The 21,883-nt window shown below is 35.9% G+C and overlaps 1 protein-coding gene across 1 annotated transcript in view; it reads left to right on the top strand.

The window, feature by feature from the left end:
- The window catches only part of LOC106877076 (uncharacterized), a 272,305-nt gene that overhangs the window by 64,424 nt on the left and 185,998 nt on the right, over window positions 1–21,883 (top strand). Inside the window, exons 5-8 of the mRNA XM_052973794.2 lie at window positions 2,833–3,032; window positions 9,777–10,031; window positions 13,858–13,949; window positions 15,146–15,376. Of these exons, the coding sequence (XP_052829754.1) occupies window positions 2,833–3,032; window positions 9,777–10,031; window positions 13,858–13,949; window positions 15,146–15,376 (778 nt within the window). The remainder of the gene's footprint in view (window positions 1–2,832; window positions 3,033–9,776; window positions 10,032–13,857; window positions 13,950–15,145; window positions 15,377–21,883) is intronic.

Here is a 21,883-nt window from a genome sequence, read left to right as displayed (position 1 = left end):
AGAAACACCAAAAATAAGATGAAATACTTCAAAATTTGTGACAAGGATTTTTTTTAAATATACAGAAACAGAAAGGAAGGTTGGGAAGAAGGTATGATAAGTAAACATTTAGGAAAAATAACGTACATAGTAAAAAGTCATATATGGGAACACAAGTGTCTAAACCAACTGAAAAAAGTTTACAGAAGAAAGAATAAGACATGAAGAGCCAATGGAATTTCTTTATGACATTTTTGATGTCCCAATGCCTCAAGGAATAATTGAACTAATGAGTATAGTGACTTCCTAAAAGAAAGCAAACAGAACTTTTGCAAGTAGACCGAAAACAAAAAAAATATTCCAATTTCTTCCTGGAGAATTGAAAAAAAAAGTGGGGAGAAGTGGTAATAAAGATAATAAATAAAAATAAGATATTGACTTCCAATGAAAGTCAAACTCAAAAAAGGGAGATGTAGTGAAATCCTGACACCCATGTGTCAACTGTCCTAAACCGTATAAAGGTGCATGCGTACTGTCAGTGAGGGATAGTGTGGTTTGTGCAAGCGCTTTGTGAAGACAGTCGTAGAAGTTGTTAAGAAGAGATATTGTTTGTTACGTGTTGTTTCTGATTTATATTTGTATTGTTATAAGTACATGTTATAAAGTGGCATATACAGTGTGTTCAAAGAAGGACATAGCAATGTTGACGAGATACAACACTATGTCTTATGTTGGCTCTGTACTGATTGGATAATATAATTCTATATTTCTGAGGTGAGAAATTTATATTATGTACTAGCAGAAATACCCGGCTTTGCCCGGGTTAAAGAGAATAATGAAATCTAAAAACGCCGTCTAGACTACGCAACCCTCAACTGTTAGTAGCTACGATACCATATTTCTACATTAATAACTCTCCAATCCATGCCAGCATGGAACATAGACATTAAGTGGAATGCCAGTCTCTCATCTAGGAGGGCCTTGAATTCAATGTTACCAACTGGGGACTATGTATGTCGTAGTGATAATAAAAAGACCCAAAGGAGGTCTGCAACGAAATAATTTTACTCAACACTTTGTAAGTGAATCAGTGGAGGCAAAGATGCGTCTAATTTACTTGACAATTTATGCACCACATTGCAGAAATCACAATGAAAGTATATCTGAAAGGGTAGTCTTACACTGTTGTACCGTTGAATTACAAATAATGCTCATCTGTTATGTTCGGGTTAAAATTTCATCAACATCAAAAATATATGAATTTTCATGGGAGTTATGGCCGTTATACATAGAATATAATTTCCAAATTTCATAAAGATCCGTTCAGTACTTTTGACGTAGTTTTGGATAAGAAAACAAATGACTAATGTGTGTGTTTGTGTGCATGTGTTTGTGTGTGATGGGTGTATATATGTATAGATATCTGTATGCATGTATATATATATATGTATATATGTGTACATATTACATGTACATCTATATATATATATACATCTACACGTGTGTATACATATACATGTATGCATATAGATCTATATCTATATATATATATATCTATGCATATACGTGTACATATACATGTATATGTATACATATACATCTCTTTCTCTCTCTTTCTCTCTTTCTCTCTTTCTCTCTCTCTGAAAGTATCGAAATGTGATTGTTTCAGTTAGTGGAATAACGTGTACATATACATCTATATGTATACATATACATCTCTCTCTCTCTATTTCTCTCTTTCTCTCTTACTCTCTTTCTCTCTCTCTCTGAAAGTATCTGTCATTACAGTATCGAAATGTGATTGTTTCATTTTTAAAGTGAAAGTATTTGACATGAGTGTTTTTGTTTCACTTTTACACGTAATACTTAAATAGTGGAGGAGATATTATGTTGCTGTGGGCTCGAACTCTGGAAGAAGTTAAAATTTTTTTTTGACTAAAACACAACTGGAACCCTAAGTAAGGCATGTGTAAAATTTGAATGAAATTGGTTGCGTAGTTCTCGAGTTTTAGGGATTCACACAGACAGACAGACACACATTCTCATTTTTATATTTATAGATACTGTTTATATTAGTCAGACTGATGTCCTCATCTTTTTGTTGTTTTCACTACATTTTGGCTGTGTACACTCCAGCCTTCTTCATGTATATGTATATATGTAAGCATATGTGTGTGTGTGTGCATGTGCACTGATTGTAAACAAAAGCCTCACCATTCATATACATGGTGTCATTTGTTTGCAACTCTCTTGGAAATCATATCCAGGCTCTTTGTTATTTGACAGACTGGGGGATTATTAGCTAAACATGTTGAGGAAAAGGTTTCAACTAAAGTCACTCATCTTAGTAAACTAAAACATAAATAGTTAAAACAGTTCAAACCAGTTTATTCTATTTTAAAACTGTCCGTACTCTATAATTACCAAGACAGTCTATCACTAATTTCCGCAGATTGTACTGTTTTATATATAAAAATATTCTCCTACAAATTCTACAATATCTGAAGTCAGATAATACCCACTTTTTAGCTATTCAGAATGAAAGAATGACTTTAAGCGTCTGACATTTCATTGAGTTTATGGCTTGCACATGATTTGATTTGCTCTTAGTTCACAGTCTGTTCAGTTTACTGCACTAAATAGTATAAATGCCAAGGATTATAACTTTTCCTAGCTCAGTCAATGGACTTGAATGTTCATCAGGCACAGAGCAGAGTTCAAGTACACCTAAAGGGCTGGTTCATGACAGAAGTTTTCACACAACATTCTTGTTTCAATTTTTTTGCATCTCACACATACTTTAAAGAAAAGTATGGACTGATATGATAATCATAACTTTACATGTGGTTTCAGATCAATGAATTGCACCCTTGGCAAGGTTGGAATATTAGGCTACCAAAACCAAGAAACTGTTCTTGCAACATTGCACAATTGCCCCTTACTAGAGGACATATCTGCTTGGTCTCATTGGCCTTTGGTATTTGAACCACAATTTGGAAAGCTGCTTGATTTTGTGCACAAGAATGGTGGAGAAAAATATATACAACTTGAAGGTATGTTTTCGACTTCTTTTTTTTGTTATTCATTCCTGTTGTAGTTTAAACAAAAAGGCTGTTTAAATGAATGTAATTGATGTAAATGTTAAAAGCCAGTTTGATAACGTCAATAGCATATTGATAAAGTCAGATTTCATTTTGAGAATTTCACAATGCTTGCTATTTATGTGTTACTGCATAAATTAGACAACTTTGCAAATCTCTTTCTCTAATGATAGCTTTATCACAATAGTGTTGCGTCAATACTCTCCTCCTCCTCTTTTTGCTACTTGTTATGCTGAACATATAAATTACATCTCAGCTACACAAGTTTTATTTGTAATATTGTTTGCTTGTAACAATGTTTCGTACAGAAAGAATCACTTCAATCCAGAATTAGCTCCATTTTCTGTTTCATTCAGCATACATCCATTTATGCATGCATATATAGTTCAATTGAAAACTATGATACATATTTGAAAAAATTACATTGTCAATTTTTATTCTTATAACATTTTCAGATGTGTTTTGTGATAACCATTCTACAATGGTTATCATTGTTGGCACTTTGTCGCTGACGATGTCGAAGGTTCCAGTTGTTCCAATCAACGGAACTGCCTGCTCGTGAAATTAATGTGCATGTGGCTGAGCACTCCACAGACACATGTACCCTTAATGTAGTTCTCGGGGATATTCAGTGTGACACAGTGTGACAAGGCTGACCCTTTGAATTACAGGCACAACAGAAATAGGAAGTAAGAATGAGAGAAAGTTGGGATCTTTTTTAAAACGGGGGCCACATTTTTCATTAACGAAACACTTTGAAACTTGGAACACTGGTAGAATGTGTCATATAAAACATCTTTTCTCTTAGTCTTCTTAAAAAGAAAAAGAAATCCATAAGTTATTCCATGCTAAAGTTGTCGTATTTCTGTAATTTCAACCAATCACTGACGTCCATTCAGCCGATATACATTAAGTGCCGACTACATAAACAAACGATTCTGAAACAATTAACCCTAACCCTAACCGTAGGGTTAGGGTTAGGGTTAAAGCAAATTTAAAATGAAAAAAGCAAATAAAACGAAGGTATGGAGATTAAATACGCTTTACATCGCTTAATCAGCCAAAGGAGTAAATGTAAACAACTGAATACTTGTCAGTGATTGGTTGAAATTATCGAAATAAGACAATTTTTTACATGAAATAAATTCGAATACAAAAATATTTTTCTGTTCTATAACACAAAATAGATAAGTATATGAAGTTTGAAAGTCTTCCGTACCAAAAACATTACGTAAAACATTAATGAAAAATGTGGCCCCCGTTTTAAAATAGATCCAAAAGTTGTGGTGAAAGAGTACAGCAGGGTTCGCCACCATCCCCTGCCGGAGCCTCATGGAGCTTTAGGTGTTTTCGCTCAATAAACACTCACAACGCCCGGTCTGGGAATCGAAACCATGATCCTATGACCGTGAGTCCGCTGCCCTAACCACTGGGCCATTGCGCCTCCACACAATGGTTATCACAAAGCAAACAACAAGCAAAAAAAAGCTTTTATGTGTAATAACAGGTCAGACACCAGTTTTTCTATGTTGGTTGTTTATCACAACAACAGGTTGTTGAAATGTGAGATATACTATATCTTTATTTATAATGTTTTCATTCGTAAGTTATAACGAATTTTATTGTTTATTAATTAAAAGCTATAATGATAATTTCGTTACTTATAACTTAATTATAAGTATTTATCACTAAGCATAACTCTTAGTTCAGTTTAGGCTGCGTAAATGTTATGATGTATACATGATAAAACGCTGGGTGAGCGTTTATCCTGTGCACGTATGTTGAAGATATAGATTATATTTTTTTGACCGTTACACATAAAAAAATACAGTTTCATTAATATACAGAAATAAATTCAACAAGTTGAAAGAAACAAGAAGTAAAAGGAATTAAGTTTCTACATTAATTTATTACATACATATTTTTACATTTATAGAAATTTAGAAACAAAGCATTTCATCGTAGAGAATTTACGACTTAAAATTATCATTAACTAGTTTCTCATTCTAACTAATAAGGTTTCACGACAATTCAATATTGTCGGATTTGAGTATTGAACATGGCATATATATTAGCCTATACTCAAAAGGGTGAGTGTCGTGGACTTGAGTAACATCCAACGATCACTGGAGATTTTGCCGAAAATCAGGGTTTTTATAACTACTCATACACGAATCATAGAACCGTAACCCCGTGAAAGATTTCTTCAACGAAGTTCATAATTCGTATATGGGCAGTAATTTTTAACCAATGAGAAATCAATAATTTCTCATGTTCGGGCAAACAAACTTATGTTCTCTCTCCGCCTCTTATGAGTTTGCTACATTAGCCCTTCACTAGAAAAATTCTCAATTTTGCGATAAAAAAAATTACAATTCATATATATACATATATACCTCAATACAATATTTGAATTTACACACTTTTGAAAAAATACAATTTTACAATGTTAAAGAATAACCACACATATAATGGTTTAACAAAACAGCGTTCTTCATTGTTCAATTTCCGGAAACAAAAAAAAAAAATTTTATAACAAAAACTTCCAGAGTTTATGAGGAATATATTCAAACAAATTGAGAAAGCCTCTTTGGAAAATGTACAATTCTACCGCTTCTAGTTTTCTTTTCGCTGGTATGTGATTTTAATATTGACTTTTTATCGTGTGTTCGAAGTTGCGGTTCACTGTTTTGAATGTCGCTCTGTTTCATTTTCAGAGATGTGTTGTTCTGTTTCATTTTGTTATGTGATGTATCGCTCTCATCATCATTTCCATGACAAGGATACTGGTCTAAATATGCTTTTTTTACTCTGTCTAAACTGACAATCTCTTCTCTGCCATGTATATCCAGAGTCATAGTTTTATCTTTAATTGACAAGACTTTAAAAGGTCCAGTGTATTTATAATTCAGTGAATTATGAGTAGCATCGTTACGTAAGAAAACATGAGTCCAAGAATTAATATCAGAGGGAATGAAACTTTTAACATTCTGTAATTTTCTCGTAAAAGCAGGAATATCAGTAAGAAATTTCTGAAGACGAGTTACATAATCATTAACATCTCCATTAAAAGAATTGTTTTCTTCAAACATTTGACCAGGTAGAGTTAATGTTGTTCCATATAAGAGTTCAGCAGGAGAATATTGTATATTTTCTTTAACAGCACTTCTGATTCCTAACAATACCACTGGTAAAGCTTCTAACCAACTGCTAGAATCAGAATAAGTTCTTAATGAAGATTTTAGTTGTCTATGAAATCTCTCTATCATGCCGTTAGACTGTGGATGATACGAAGTCGTACGAATTCTTTTAATTCCCAACATTTTATTGAATTCTGCGAAAAGGGTAGATTCAAATTGTCTACCACAATCGGTTGTTATTTTATCCGGGACACCGAATCTCGATACCCAGTTACTAAACAAGGTTTTTACTATAGTTTTTGCAGAAATATCTTTGATGGGATAAGCTTCTGGCCATCTCGAGAAACGATCTATACAAATACATGTTATCTTCACATGGAGTTAATGGTCCAACTATATCAATGTGGATTTGTTGGAATCTCGCATCTGGATTTGCAAAAGTACCTAATGGTGCTTTGATATGACGATGTACTTTAGATTTTTGACACTGCATACATGACTTGACCCAGGAACTAATATCCTTATTCATACCAGGCCAAATAAATCGACTTGATATTAATTTCAATGAAGCTCCAATACCTGGATGAGATAAATTATGTAAGGTAGAAAAAACAGCTTTTCTATGCTTTTCAGGCACAAATGGTCTCGAAAAACCTGTAGAAACATCACACTAAATATGTGATTTACATGAATGGATCGGCAACAGTTTAAATTCCAAAGAAGTGGAACTAGAATTTTTACATAAAGAAAATTCTTTATCTTCAACTTGATCCTTAGACATTTCTTCCAAATTTATATTGTTTAATGAATTTAATGCATCTACGTTCATTCTAGAAAGTGCATCTGCTGCAGAATTTTCAACACCCTTGATATACCGTATATCCACAGTAAGCTGTGAAATAAAATCAAGGTGTCTAATTTCTCTAGGAGAATATTTCTCCGAAGAACTTTTGAATGCATATGTTAATGGTTTATGGTCAGTAAATAAAGTAAATGACCTACCTTCAAGTATTTAATTGACAAATAAGCTGCCAACAATTCTCTGCCGAATACGCTGTATTTCGTTTCTGGTGCCTTCAATTTTTTTGAAAAGAAAGATAGTGGTTGCCAAGAACCACAATGATATTGTTGCAAAACTCCACTGACTCCAACATCGGAAGCATCAACTACCAACGATAATTTCGCTTCAGGAACCGGGTGATTTAAAAGTGTTGCTCTACAAAGTTTATCTTTTATATCTTCAAAAGCTTGCAATTGCTTTTCATTTAAAGTTATTGGTTCGTTTTTCTTTCTTCTATTTTTCAATAGCTCAGTTAAGGGATATAGGATCTCCATGACTTTAGGAATAAATTTTCTGTAAAAATTAATTATCCCTAAATATTCTCTGAGCTTTCTTAAAGAATTTGGTATTGGAAATTTTTTTATAGCTTCAACTTTCTCTGGCAATGGTCGAATTCCGTCTTTATCAATAAGATGACCTAGAAAAGATGTAGTGGTTTCACCAAAAACACACTTTGCTGGGTTTATCACTATACCATATTTTGTCAACCTCTCGAAAACTTGTTTTAAATGGTCTTCATGTGCTTCTTCTGATGGACTAGCAATGAGGATATCATCAATATAAGCAAATACGAAAGGTAAATTTCTTGTTACTTCGTCCATAAATCTCTGAAAGGTATTTGCTGCGTTCCTCAATCCGAAAGGCATGCAAAGAAATTCAAACAACCCAAATGGAGTGGTAATTGCAGTTTTTGGTATATCTTTTTCTTCCACAGGAATTTAATTGTATGCTCTAACTAAATCAATTTTCGAAAAAACAGTGCAACCATTCAAAGAAGTTGCAAAATCCATAATATGAGGAATTGGATATTTGTCTGCTTTTGTTTTTGCATTAAGTTGTCTAAAATTTCCACAAGGACGCCAGTCAATGAGATTTATTTTTACCATAACTAATGGAGTTGACCAGCTACTACTTGAAGGACGAATTATACCCAGGTCCAACATATGACTAAACTCGGCCTTTGCAATTTTCAATTTTTCCGGAGATAGTCTTCTCGACTTGGAAAAACTTGGAAGTCCTTGTGTGATGATGTGATGTGTTACTGAATGCATACACTTGGTATTTAGAGCTAATGGTGTCGTAATTTTAGGATAATTTTTCAACAACCTGTGATACCGATTTTCTGAGGACGCTATGAAATACAATGTGACCTTTCTGCATCTCATTCCTTGGATTTTTAATGAAGTTTCAGTGTCTATCAGCTTTTGTTTTCTCATATCTACCATTAAATTGTAGTGTGCGAGAAAATCTGCCCCTAATATTGGGTAAGGCAGATCCACTACTATGAAGATCCATTTAAATTCTCTTCGTAGATTTATAGTGATAGTTAGACTAATCTCTCCAAATGTTTGAATTTCAGATTGATTAGCTGCTTGAAGAGTTAAATATACAGGCTTTGGTTTTTCTTTTAAAAGTTTTACAGGCCAAATTTAGAGTTCATGTCAAAAACGAAAAATACGCGACTTTTATTTAAGCTATCCACAGATTTCGTTGCATCTAATCTGTGGTTGAGAAGTTTCCCGACTTTCTTTTTGTCAAAAAATTAAATGAACATGGTTTCACACAGCGATAAGATTTTTCACCAAACTTTGAATGGTACCAGCATATGTCGTTTCTTTTGGGACTTTTCGATCTCCTTCGTCGTCTTGTGTTTCTTGTATTTGAGTGACTGTCTCTTTCGAACTGAAGACTTTCAATTTTCTTCGTCAATAACTCAAATTGTTTTTCATAACTCTCCTTCAATGCTTGTATTTCATTAGAGATTGAAGGAATTGAATTTACAGACTCTCTAGATGACAATTCCAAAATGCCATCTGCTAAATCTGCCAATTGTTGAAGAGAGTTTTGATTTTTCACTGCCGAAAGCAAGGTTTGTGTCTTGTAGGGCAATTTAGTAAAGAAAACCTCTTTGAGGTAAGATTCTTCTATTTGTTGATCCCCAAGAAGCTCGTTCATGCTCCGAAGAAGTTGAGTTGGCTTCTTATTGCCTAATTCTTCATTATTGAACAGCTTTGCAAATTCTTTCTGTTCATAATTCGTATATGGGCAGTAATTTTTAACCAATGAGAAATCAATAATTTCTCATGTTCGGGCAAACGAACTTACGTTCTCTCTCTGCCTCTTATGAGTTTGCTACAAAGCAAACAACATTGTGAAACAGAGATTTATGCACTAGGCATTAAGTAAAAATAAGGATTGGTATTTTGTACTGATTTGAGAGTTAATGAGATTTGATGATATATTAAGGTTACTCATGGTAGAGTAGTGATATTTAGAAATTGTTCACTTTGTTAAAGAAGCAAATCTGACCTGGTAAATTTAAAGGGATAAATTTTTTTATAATCTCTTAGATAAATATGTTGAGCTGGTGAGTTGCTTCTAGTTCTTGTATGTACAACTTTTCTTGGTCTGAAAATTCAAATACCCTCATGAAAATATGTTTACCAATGCATTAAAGCTAATGAAATTCAAATATGTGTACATTATTTGTTCCAGGTGGCAGAAAGTCAGTACGCACTGATTTTATGATCCTTGAGACTGAACCTGGAAAATATTTAAAAATCATCAGTGAAACTTCTGTGGAAAAGTTCTCTGCTGCATGTTCTACAAGTGATGTGATCAACATTTGTGGTCATCTGGTTTCCCTCATTGTTCACAATAAAGGTCTGGCTATGACACCATTTGCCTACCTCTCTATTATCTTACAGGCACATCTTTTCACATTGAATAATGATACTAACAGCAAGCAAGGTAAGTTGTTTTTTAATATTTTCTTTATAATAGTGCAAGAAGATAAAAATGGATTATTTTCTTTTTCACTACGGCATTAGCCATAATAACATCACTATTATCCTTTTCATTGACTATTTCAATAATGGAAAAGAAAGTTATTTTAACTAGGAGAACTTCTGTGCAAGCTTGAAAATTTAATGATGAGTGTACAGTAGTAACATTTAGAAAGAAAAGATATTTCCTGAGATAGCGGCTCTCAAAATGAAGAACTATGCAAAAAAAACAAAACAAAACAAAACAAGTCAGCTTGAAAGAGTACAGCTAGATTTTGTGTAAGAAAGTTTTATGGGGTTCATTAGATGGCTTTCATCAGAATGTGATCCATCTTCTTAATCCTTTTTTCCCCTTATGGAGCATAGGGCCTCAACAGTTATTTTCCACTTTTTGCAGTCATTAGCGTGTTTCTTGGCTGCTTCCCATGTTAGGCCAGTGGTCCTGAGCTCATCCAAAATGCTCCGCTTCCATGTCTGCTTCGGGTGTCCTCGCTTCCTTTTCCCCTGTGGGTTCCAGTCAAGTGCTTGTCGTGTCACATTTGAGGGTTCTTTCCGCAGTGTGTGTCCGATCTATCTCCATTTCCTTCGTCTAATCTGAACATGTATGGGCTCCTGGTTGACCCTTTCCCACAGGTCGGTGTTTGGCACTCTGTCAAACCACTTCAGATGGAGGATCTGCCGGAGACATTTGTTGATGAAGGTATGGATCTTCTTGTAGTTGCTGCAGGTGGCTCTCCATGTTTCAGAGCCATACAAAAGCACAGATTTTACGTTTGAACTAAATAAGCGGAGTTTAGTTCGAGTTGAGATGGCAGTGGACTTCCATACTGGCCAAAGAATAGTGAAGGCTTGCCAAGCCTTCTTGCTTCTTGCAGTGATGTCCTCGTCTGATCCACCTGATTTGCTGATCTCGCTTCCAAGATAGACACACTCACTAACGTCCTCCACAGGTGCCCCCTCTTCCTGCTTGTTGTTGATACGCAGCACTTTTGTCTTTTCCTGGCTGATCCTCAAGCCCACTCAGCATGAAGTTTTTCTCAGGTGGTCTACCTTATCTTGCATGTCTTGCAGGTGATGTGACAGTAGCACGAGATCATCTGCGTAGTCCAAGTCCTCCAGCTTGTTCATCAGTGTCCACTGAATACCTTTCCCAGAGGTAGCGTAGGCCGTCCTGGTGACCTAGTCCAGCACAATGAGGAACAGGAGCTGTAACAACAAACAGCCCTGTCTGACTCCTGTGCTGACCCTGAATTCCTCCGACAATCTCCTAGCATGGATGACCTGGCAAGAAAACTCCTCGTAGAGTAATCGAATAATGCCTACAATCTTCTCTGGCACACCATAGTGTCATAAGATGTCCCAGATTGTCTGCCTGTCTACGCTGTCAAATGCCTTTTCAAAGTCGACGAAGCACACATAGAGTGACATTTGCCATTCCATTGTCTGCTCTACGATGACTCTGAGCATTGCAATTTGGTCCATACATGATCTCTCCTTTCTGAAACCTGCCTGCTCATCTCTGAGTTGCTTGTCAGTGATATTTTTCAATTGCTCCAAGATGATTCTTGTAAGGACTTTGCTTTGAATGGAAAGCAAGGTAATTCCTCTCCACTTTACGCATTGTGATAAATCCCCACTCTTCTTCCAGTCGGTTGGGATCTTCTCTGTCGTCCATACCAGGTTCAGCACATGGTGCATATAATCGATCATCTCTTCTCCTCCTGCTTTCAGTGCCTCTGCTGGTATGCCGTCCATTCCTGCCTCCTTTCCATTCTTTAAACTCTTCACAGCTTTGCAGATTTCTGGCTTGGTGATTTCTCCAATGTGAATATTGAGCAGGATCCCAGGCCCTAATTCTGGCTGATCTTGAGATGGAGGGCGATTAAGTATTTCTTGGAAGTGTTCCTTCCATCTTGCCAGTTAGTCCTCAATGGAAGTTAGCAACTGTCCGACCTTGTCCTTTATTGGTCTAACTGGGTTGCCTCTCTTTCCACTCACTAACCTTATTGTTGCATATAGTGTCATAAAGTCAAGTCTCCTTTCCTCACTGCTGTTTCCACTTCATCGGCCACTTCATTGAAGTATGTTCTTCTGTCTCTCCTTAGTTTCTTTTTGACTTCTCTCACCACCTCACTATACTTACTGGCAACGGCCTGCTTCTGCTGATGGGTTCTGGCTTGGTTCAACTCATGCTTCAGCATCTTCCTCTCCTCCACCTTCTGTGACGTCTCGTCACTTATCCGAGGCTTCCTGTTCACTGTTTGTCTTCCCTGAACCTCTTTACACACTCTAACTGTAGCCTCCTTCAAATTTGTCCAGGATTGTTCCACAGTTACCTCTGTCTGTAGGGCTTCAAATCGATTGCGGAGAGACAACTGGAAAGCCTGTTTTGACTCTTCTTTTTTCAGTTTCTGAACATCAAATTTCAACCATGGATTTGCCTGTCTTCTCCTTGTTGAAAGCTTCACCTTGAGTTTCGCTATCACCAAGTGATGGTCCAATCTAATATCTGCTCCTCGCTTGGCTCTCACATCTTGAAGTGAACTCCTCTAACGTTGCTGGACTGCGATATGGTCAATCTGGTTTTCCATCTGCTGATCTGGTGATACCCAGGTGGCTTTATGGCAACGTCTGTGTGGGAAGAGGGTGCCTCCAATAGTAAGTTCGTTGACTGCACAGTAATCAGCTAGGAGTTTCCCATTTTCATTCATCACTCCGAGGCCATTTCACTCTCTCTCTTCCCCTATTGTCACTTCCAACTTTGGCATTCATGTCTCCCATAAGAATCAACATGTCTCTTCTGGGAATCCTGTCTACCACTGTCTGTAACTGGGAGCAGAAGAGGTCTTTTGTGTCTTCCTCCGTATTTTTTGTAGGTACATAACACATAATGATGGACACTTGATGGAACCTGAACTCAAACCTGGCCGTGATGATGCGATCAGACACCGGTTCCCACTCCATGAGACTCCTTGCTACTTCCTTCGACAACAGCAGCACTACCCCTGCTTCATGGTGGTCCTCTTCATTGTCTTTACCCTAGTAGAGAAATGTTTCGCCTGTCTCTAATTTGATCTCTCCGAAGGAGTTCCACCTTACTTCACACATACCAAGTAATGTGAGATGATACTGGTGCATCTCCCTCACCGCTTGTGCGCACCTTCCTGTCTCTCGGAATGTTCTCACATTCCAGGTTCCAAGAAGGATGGGCTTCTTCTGTGAGAGCTGCTTTGGACCGCCCTTCAAGGTTGTCCTTGGCCATGTAGCTTCTTGACAGGTTTGGCTACAGCACGTCATCAGTCTCCGGATTGGAACCCTGGTTCTCCCAAGAACTGAATTAGTATTAAATGAACTGTTGTTGGCTTCCGTAACAAGTGTTTTTTACGTGTATAGGGTGTTAGCCTATAGCGCAACCCCAAATCTGGAGGGCCGATGTGTATACTTTAGTCTGACTCCTCCTCTTCGACCAAACCAGCAAGGTTGAACCTACCAGGGGAACACGTTCCCCATTGGCACATGCTCTAGGGATCATAAGAGTATGCAAGCCTCCCTGTCACGTCAAGGTCACATGCAGGGGGAGGAATGTGATCCATAATAGATATTAATAATTGAAGAAGCAGATGTTCTCAGATATGGGATCTGTTGAATAAAATGGAGTGAAATACAAAGTATGAGTTTTATTTGCTTTTATGTATAAATTTGTATGTGTATGTTTATGCTATAATATATTTATTTTCAATTCATTCAGAAGAATATCTTCTCTGATCATTGTTATTTTTTGATGTTTCTAGATGATGAAAAATATATGGGTAACCCAGCCAAATTTGTGCTGGACTGCTTACTATGTTTACCCATTCAGATTTGTGTGTCTGTTGCAAATAAGGTAAGTCCTTTTTTTATGTTGTGCACTTACAGGTCTTTCTCTTTTCCCAAATAAAGCATATTCATTCTGGTTCCAGTGAGGTAAACTGAATAGAACAATACTCATCACTAAGTGTTGTTTTGTTTTCTTTATTGAAATAGTTATTAGCTAGTGAATTTAATTATATAATTTGTGTTCTTTTCTCATTTATTATTAGCACTTTACCTTGAACCTCTTTTGAAATCTTTGTGGGTCTGGATGTGAAGATTACTGCTCATGGAGACAGGTGATTATGACGGTATTGAATTTCAACACAGTTATTTATCCTGCAATGGTAAAGCAGAAATATAAAGTATGTACTTATATGTACATACATCAATTAACTACACTACCAATTCTTACTGAATGTAAGATAAGATTGTGTATATGCTCAAAATGAGAATACATGTATATGATAAAAACACAATGTATGGAGGGATGTCCCTAAATAAGAACTTATGTATCTAACTGCTTAAAGATTGTAGCCTTCACCTAGTTAGATTTCATTCAGATTGGTAGTCAGAATCCTGCAAATCTCTCCTAAAAAAAACTTTGGGTCATAGTCACTCAAGTGTGTTCTTGAATGGGTAATAACATTGAGCTTTAGTCCAATGAAGAAATTGGAAACAGCAAGGTATTAGACCAAATACATAAAATACTTGCTCTAATTTGAAAACATAGCTGCATGAAGAAATAGACAACAAAAAAAAAGATCAGTACAGCTTCAGTGTGAGATACACCTCTCCCTGTTCCATCAACTTCTTGATAGCAGATAGGGAGACAACCTCCATGTATGCAATCAATTATGAACCAAATAAATATTCCCAGATTAAATGACAACTGTTTATGAAGTATATTCCTGGTCAGATATGTTTCCCTAGAAAAGTGTACAGATGCTTATTGTTAAAGATAGATATGACAGAGGCTTTTCATCAGCTTAGTTTAGGTGCGAACATCACCATTGGTTAACATTTCAGTTTGAAGCAACTATGTTTGTGTTATGAAGATTATCTAGTTGTGGAAGTGTTGTATCAAACTGGAATAAATAATTGGGCAATTGTAGTATAATAGTAATTCTGCTCTGTGTGTCAACTTGTAATGAATAATATTAATTCAATCTTAATCTTTTTTTAAGATACAATAATATGCATTAGTAATTCTGTTTTTTGTTTTGAAAGATGTTCCTAGAGCCACTTGGGAAAGTTCTTGGCTTAACAGAATCTAAGCTTGTTCTCTGGAAGAACTGCCAAAATATACAGGAAACCAACCGTCTTGAGACTTTGGGATGTTTACTTGGCATTGCTGAGTGGATTGGCACTTTAAATAAAGTGAAAGGTTCTTTCATAACATCTGAAATTGAAACTATAGCTGAAATGGAAGATGATCAGCAAACAGACAAGGAATCTGAGGTATGTTCCTGGAATATTTTTCCACTTGAATTGGATTTGCAGCAGAAAAAGCTGACTTGCAGTGGGGGTGAAATTTTCTAAGAAATTACTTGGACTACTTATACAGAGAAGTGTTCTGCATGAAAAATATAATGTTAATTAGGAGCCAACATAATGGGGAGAGAGAAAAAAAATCATTAGGTTTAATGATTAATACTGATCACAAAGAGGAAAAGGAGCAGTTCTTAAATCCAAATTAAATAGAAATTAAATGGTGTGGGTAAATAAAAAAAATGAGTGAGTCTGATCTTCAGCAAGTACAATGATAACTTTGGACATGTTTCATATATGTTGTATTGTAATTTGTTATGTACAATAATCACGATAACCAGACAACAGTAACACCAATGTAACGAACCAACAATCAATATTCCTTATGAACTAACCAACCGGCACCTTCCAACTTCACTGCGAACTAAACACAAACTTCACTTGATTCTGAACTTCATGAACTCACTCAGATTGTTATTATTTATACTTTACTTGGAACAGTACATCTTCCCTTTTGAGATTTCAACTACTGTGAGAAAGTGGATTTCTTTTTATTTCCAGTACCCCCCCTCCTCTCTCTCTCTTCTTTAAAACAATTTTTTTTTAGCTGTTGTATCTTAATTGTTGCTCGAATTTGAAGGTAGCATTGTTCATTGCAACACTTATCCCTTTCTTTGTACTAAGCACTCTTTTTTTTTTTTTTTTTTTTGTAAATTTAATATCTTTTTCGTTTAAGTATTACTTCCAGATATTCAGTCTGATTTCGTTTTGTGAAGCTAGTTCTTTTGGGTTCAATATCTCTCAGTGCTGGCACTTCAAACAGATTTCCATTGGTATTACCCTTCGTTCTTCTGTATGTCTCATCTTTAACAGGTTAAAGTGTCTCTTATGTTCTGAACATTGCCCTTTAATTAAATACATCATGTTACCTAGTCTTTTGATTCCACTGACATCCTCCCAACCTTCTTTACCATTTTTTGTAATTTCTAAAATGAACTTCATCTCCTACTTCAAAATGTTTTGTAATATTTCTTGTATTTCCTTCAAATGTATTTTTTGTCTTTCCTTTATATGTATTTTTTCCTGGCAAGAATTTATCGAAGATCGATTTTATTTTACGCAAGAACATTAACTCTGCTGGTGACTTTCCTGAATTAGTATTTGGATTTGGCATTATTCTATATATTCTCAAAAATGTTTTGTTAGCTTGTTCCTCGCTTTTCTTAGAGCTCTTTTGGACATGTCACCAAATCTTTCCGCTTCCACATCTTTACCCAACCCTACCACCCGAGGTTAAATGTAACCTCGGGTGGTAGGGTTGGGCTAAAGATGTGCTTTATGGCATGTATTTTGCAGAAATCTCTTAATTCATATCCCGTGGATTGTGTTCCATTATCTGAAGCTAACTTATCTGGAGCACTGTATCGAACAAATAACTCAAGTAGGAACTTTATTGTTGTCTTTGCTGTGGGTTTATTACATTTGCATACCTCTGACCACTTTGTATAGCTATACACAATGATTAGATAGTATGCGCTGCTCACTGGTCCAGCACAGTTGATATGTATTCTGGACCATGGGCTCTCAGTCTCCAGTCACAATTGGTATTTTACTGGTGATGCTTTGGTTGCCAATGCACAACCTCTACATGCTTTCACCAATTTCTCAATGTCCCTGTCCATAGTCAACCAATATACAAAGCTCCTCATTAAAGCTTTCATTCTGGACATTCCCGGGTGCCCACAGTGGAATTGTTGCAATACTCGTTTCTGTAGTGCCCTTAGTACTACTACTGTCTGTGCATACATTAAGACATCATTGCATAGTGAGAAATTATTTGAATTTGTATTTTTATTATGCTTGTTTTTCAATGTTCCATTTATTCTTGTAATGGATTTCATTTTTATATCATGCGCTGTCACCGGCAGTTCCTGGATTATATTACAATACTTCTTACTTCATTTTCTGACTGCAATGACACTATTACAGTCTCTTCTAGCAGTTTCACACTCTTGGGAATTAGCCTCAATAAGCAGTCTGCATGACCAACTTTCTTCATTAGAATATACTGCATCTTAAAATTGTAGTTCTGCAATGTTGTACCCCAGTGTTGTAGTTGGTTTGTGTTATGGGTAGGCAATCCCTTCTTTGATCCAAAAATTGATAGTAATGATCGATGGTTGGTTTGTAACAAAAAACTTCAACGATGTAGAAATTTGTCAAATTTTTTTATCGCAAAAAAAATTGATAGAGCCTCCTTCTTTATCTGACTATACTTTTTTTCCCCACGAACATGAAGCATGAACTACTGGCTTCATTTTTCCATCTTTATACTTGTGTTGCAAGACTGCTTCTATTCCATACTCCAAAGCATCAGACACTACAACAATGTCCATTCAAGTGACAAGTCAGAAATTAGTATTTTCTTTATGTCTTCAAATGTGTTTTGGCATTTTATTGACCAATTCCATTTTACTTCTTTTTTTAGTAAATCGTTTAATGGTGCTCTCAATTATGTATTTGGAATGTACTGTTGATAGTAATTTGCTAGGCCAAGGAAAGCTTGTAGTGTTGGTATATTCATTGGAGGAAGCATATTCTCTTAATTTTTTTTAATGACACACTTCACGTGTTCAATATGCACATTCCTTGATTCTCTTTTGATTAACACATCATCAAGGTAAGGAATAGCAAATTGACAGTCTGCCAACATCGCGTCCATCACCTGTTGAAATCTTACAGGTTCTGCCATCAGTCCAAAAGGTAGTCCATTGTATTTGTATAGACTTCTGTGCGTGCTGACCATGAACAGCTTTGAGCATTTTTTTATCTACTTTAATTTGTAGATGTGTCAGACAGATTGAGTTTTGAAAATATTTTTCCTCCATTTAGTTTTCTAAAAATATCTTCTAGGTTTGGTAATGGATGATGGTTCATTTTTAAATGGTAATTTAAACTGGTCGAAAATTCAGCACACAACCTAATTTTTATACATACAGTCAGATCTGCCCATTTCACGTAATCCACTTTTTCAATGATTCTGGTTTTTTCCAATCTGTCAACTCATCATCCACTTGCTGCAAAAGGCACTTTCCTATTAGGTTTGAACTCAGGTGTAATGTCATCATCTAATTCAAAACACACTTCAGTCTTTGTGCATAGACCTAGTTTGTCGGAGAGTAATTTATTTAATTTTCTCTTTAACTCTTCAGACAAATTATTTTTAGAGGAACAATGATTTATGTTTTTACAATAGAAATTTATGGGGAGGTTCCATAAATTGAATAATTCTAACCAATTAGTACCAAAACAGATAGGTTGCATTTTTAATGATGAAGACTTTCACCTAGCATGTTTTCCCTCAAAATGTGACATTAGTCCACATTTCACCTATGAAATGTAACCTGTTGCCCGTCACGCTACAAGCAGATTTTGCTGTTTTTCTCAACATAGATTTCTCTATTCTCTTCCATGTGTCCATATTTATGATTGAAATATCATTTCCAGTATCCAACTGAAGTATTCCATTGATTTTTACGTGTACAAATTTTCTTATTTGGGAGTTGAATTTTGTTTCTGCTGAGTGCACTCATGGATTTTTAGCATTTGATCTTCATAATTTTGTTCTGCAGTGTTAACTCGTGTGGCCAATTCTTTTGCAAGTGTAACATTTTTGATTTTTAAATGGACAGTCTTTTCTGAAATGTATGCCCCCACATCCATAACATGGATTAGTATGTGGTGCTCTTTTTTGGTTGTACATTTCTGGTCGACATATTTGCATTTTTGAGGAATCCTTTCTTGAATTTTTTCTATGCCCTGTTTCAGGTTTACCATCCTTTGGCATTTTTCTGGCATGGATTGTAAGGTTAGATCTTAGTTCGATTGTTCCAATTTAGGAAGAATTCTTGCCTGAATTTCTGTATCTTTGCTTGCTGTACGAAAATAAGACACTTGAACATCTCAGGTGTAAGTTCACACATTTTGTTGACTGTTCATGCATACGTAATAAAGTCATCATCCTCTTTTTTTGTTATATTTTAACACTTCATTTGAGTGTTAAATAGAGAAGTTTTATCACCAACTATGTTAGACAATAATTCTATTGTTTCTTCAAAACAAAAATTTCATTGAGGTTTTTGAGCAATATGAAATTACGGTAACGTTCATGCTCTAATGGAGCTAATTTTCACAGTAACAATCTCACTTTTTGTTCATCCAACCATCATTTGCAATCTTGCTTTAAAATCTCCCCATACCTTCTGTAGTATGATGCAAAAGTTATAATCTTCTCTGGGTTTCATTGAGTTCAAAACGCTGTCTGGCAAAAACAAACTAACCTCATTTTTGGACTTCTTTGAATATAGCTTCAATAATTGTTGTTGTAGTTGTTGCTGTAATAGTTGCTTCTGCAACTCCCGTTGTTGCTCTTGTTTCTTGCTTTTGCAAATGTACTATGGAAGCTAATAGGTCTTTCATTATTTAACAAGTTGTATCACAAACAAATTGCTAAATAACTTACGTGCGCTTCAAAATCCTCGGGGCCAGATGTTGTAACATAATTTGTTACGTACAATAATTAAGATAACTAGACAATAGTAACAACAATGTAATGAACTAACAAATCTTTTTACAAACCAACTATCAATATTCCTTGTGAATTAACCAACTGACACCTTCCAACTTCACTACAAACTAAACATGAACTTCACTCAACTCTGAATCTCACAAAATCACTCGGATCATTACTATTTATACTTTATTTGGACCAGTCTGTCTCTCACAAGGGGCTGTCATAACTCTCGTCACAACAATATATTAAATCTCTTCAGCAAATCATAGCCTTACCAGTACTTGCCAGGTTCTAACTGACTGATGTAGAGCTTTTGTTTATGAACTTTCTCAGATGTTATCATCTTTGTTCTCATCGTCATCATCATCCTCATTATTTAATGTCCATTTTCCATGCTGGCATGGGTTTGATGGTTTGACAGGAGTTGGTGAACTAGAGAGCCACACCAAGCACCATTGTCTGTTTTAGCATGGTTTCTATGGCATCCAGTTATACAGTCTGTTGGGTTGGCAACTAAGTTCCCGCCGTTTTTTTAAATTTTGGAATCTATTTTTTTTTTCGAGAATTCTATTTTTGAATCATTTTGGAATTTTTTTTTTTTTTCTAGTTAATTTTTGTTTATTTTCAGATTATTAAAATGGAATGTCAAGTTAAGAAAAATGAGCATTTTTGACACCTTTATTTTTCTTTTAATCAAGGTTCTAAGGCCACAAAAGCTGCTCGTGACATTCGTGCTCTGTATGGAGAGAATGCCATAGCTGAAAGAACTGCTAGTGATTGGTATGCCAAGTTCAAAAATGGAAATTTTGACCTCAAAGACGCACATTGTTCTGGCCGTCCAGTTGAGTTTGATGAAGAGCGATTAAACCAACTTTTGCACGAAAATTCTCGTCAAGCGACAAGGGAACTGGTAGAGAAAATGGAATGCTCCCACACTGCTATAGAGAAGCATCTTCACTCGATGGGAAAGGTTCAGAAGTATGGTGCATGGGTTCCACATGTTTTAAGTGAAAACAACAAAAATCGAGTCACAATCTTCGCTGTTTTCCTTCCTCATTACCACTCAACTCATGGACACAAGCAACGATTTCTTTAACGAATCATTACTGGCGACGAAAAATGGTGCCTGTACATCAATATGAAGCAGTGTAAGGAATGGCTTAGCCCCAGTAAACAAGCGACACCGTGTGTGAAACAAGATCTTCATCTGCGTAAAACGATGTTGTGCGTATAGTGGGACTGGGAAGGGATTATCCATTATGAATTGCTTGACCGGAACCAAATGGCCAATGCGGAACTCTATGTTCAACAGATAGAACGACTCAACATGGCTATTCAAGAGAAAAGACCTAATCGACAGCATAGAGTTCTGCTGCACGACAATGCCCACCCTCATATCGCCAATAAGACCAAGGAAGCCATTCAAATGCATGGCTGGGAAGTGCTGCCACAACAGCCGTACTCTCCTGATTTGGCACCAACAGATTTCCACCTCTTTCGATCTCTTTCAAATGCTATGTGCGGAGTTTCGTTCAATACTGATGCAGAATTCAGAGGTTGGTTGAATTGAAATCAGCTGATTTCTAGTAACGAGGTATTGAAAATCTTGTTGAACATTGGGAAGAAGTTGTAAACAACAAGGGTGAATACATTATTGATTAATTAGTTGTTATTTTTTATTAAACCTTTTAAAAAATTTTAATTTAAAAAAACAGTGGGAACTTAGTTGCCAATCTAATATTTTTCACTCTGAGGGAGAGACCTTTTGTTACCAACAAAAGTAATAGCTCTCTGAACCTTACATGACCAGTTTTTATTCTAGCAGCTATGCTTTCAGAGCAACCTCCTCGCTGCTAATTTGGTTACATCCATAACAGACACTATCTGCTATCTCTAGGGATCTG

Source organism: Octopus bimaculoides, chromosome 16 (genome assembly GCF_046866305.1).
Source record: "Octopus bimaculoides isolate indiv1 chromosome 16, ASM4686630v1, whole genome shotgun sequence".
Taxonomy (NCBI): Eukaryota; Metazoa; Mollusca; class Cephalopoda; order Octopoda; family Octopodidae; genus Octopus; species Octopus bimaculoides.
Note: the sequence above shows the minus strand (reverse complement) of the source record. Positions and strands in the feature narration are given on the sequence as shown.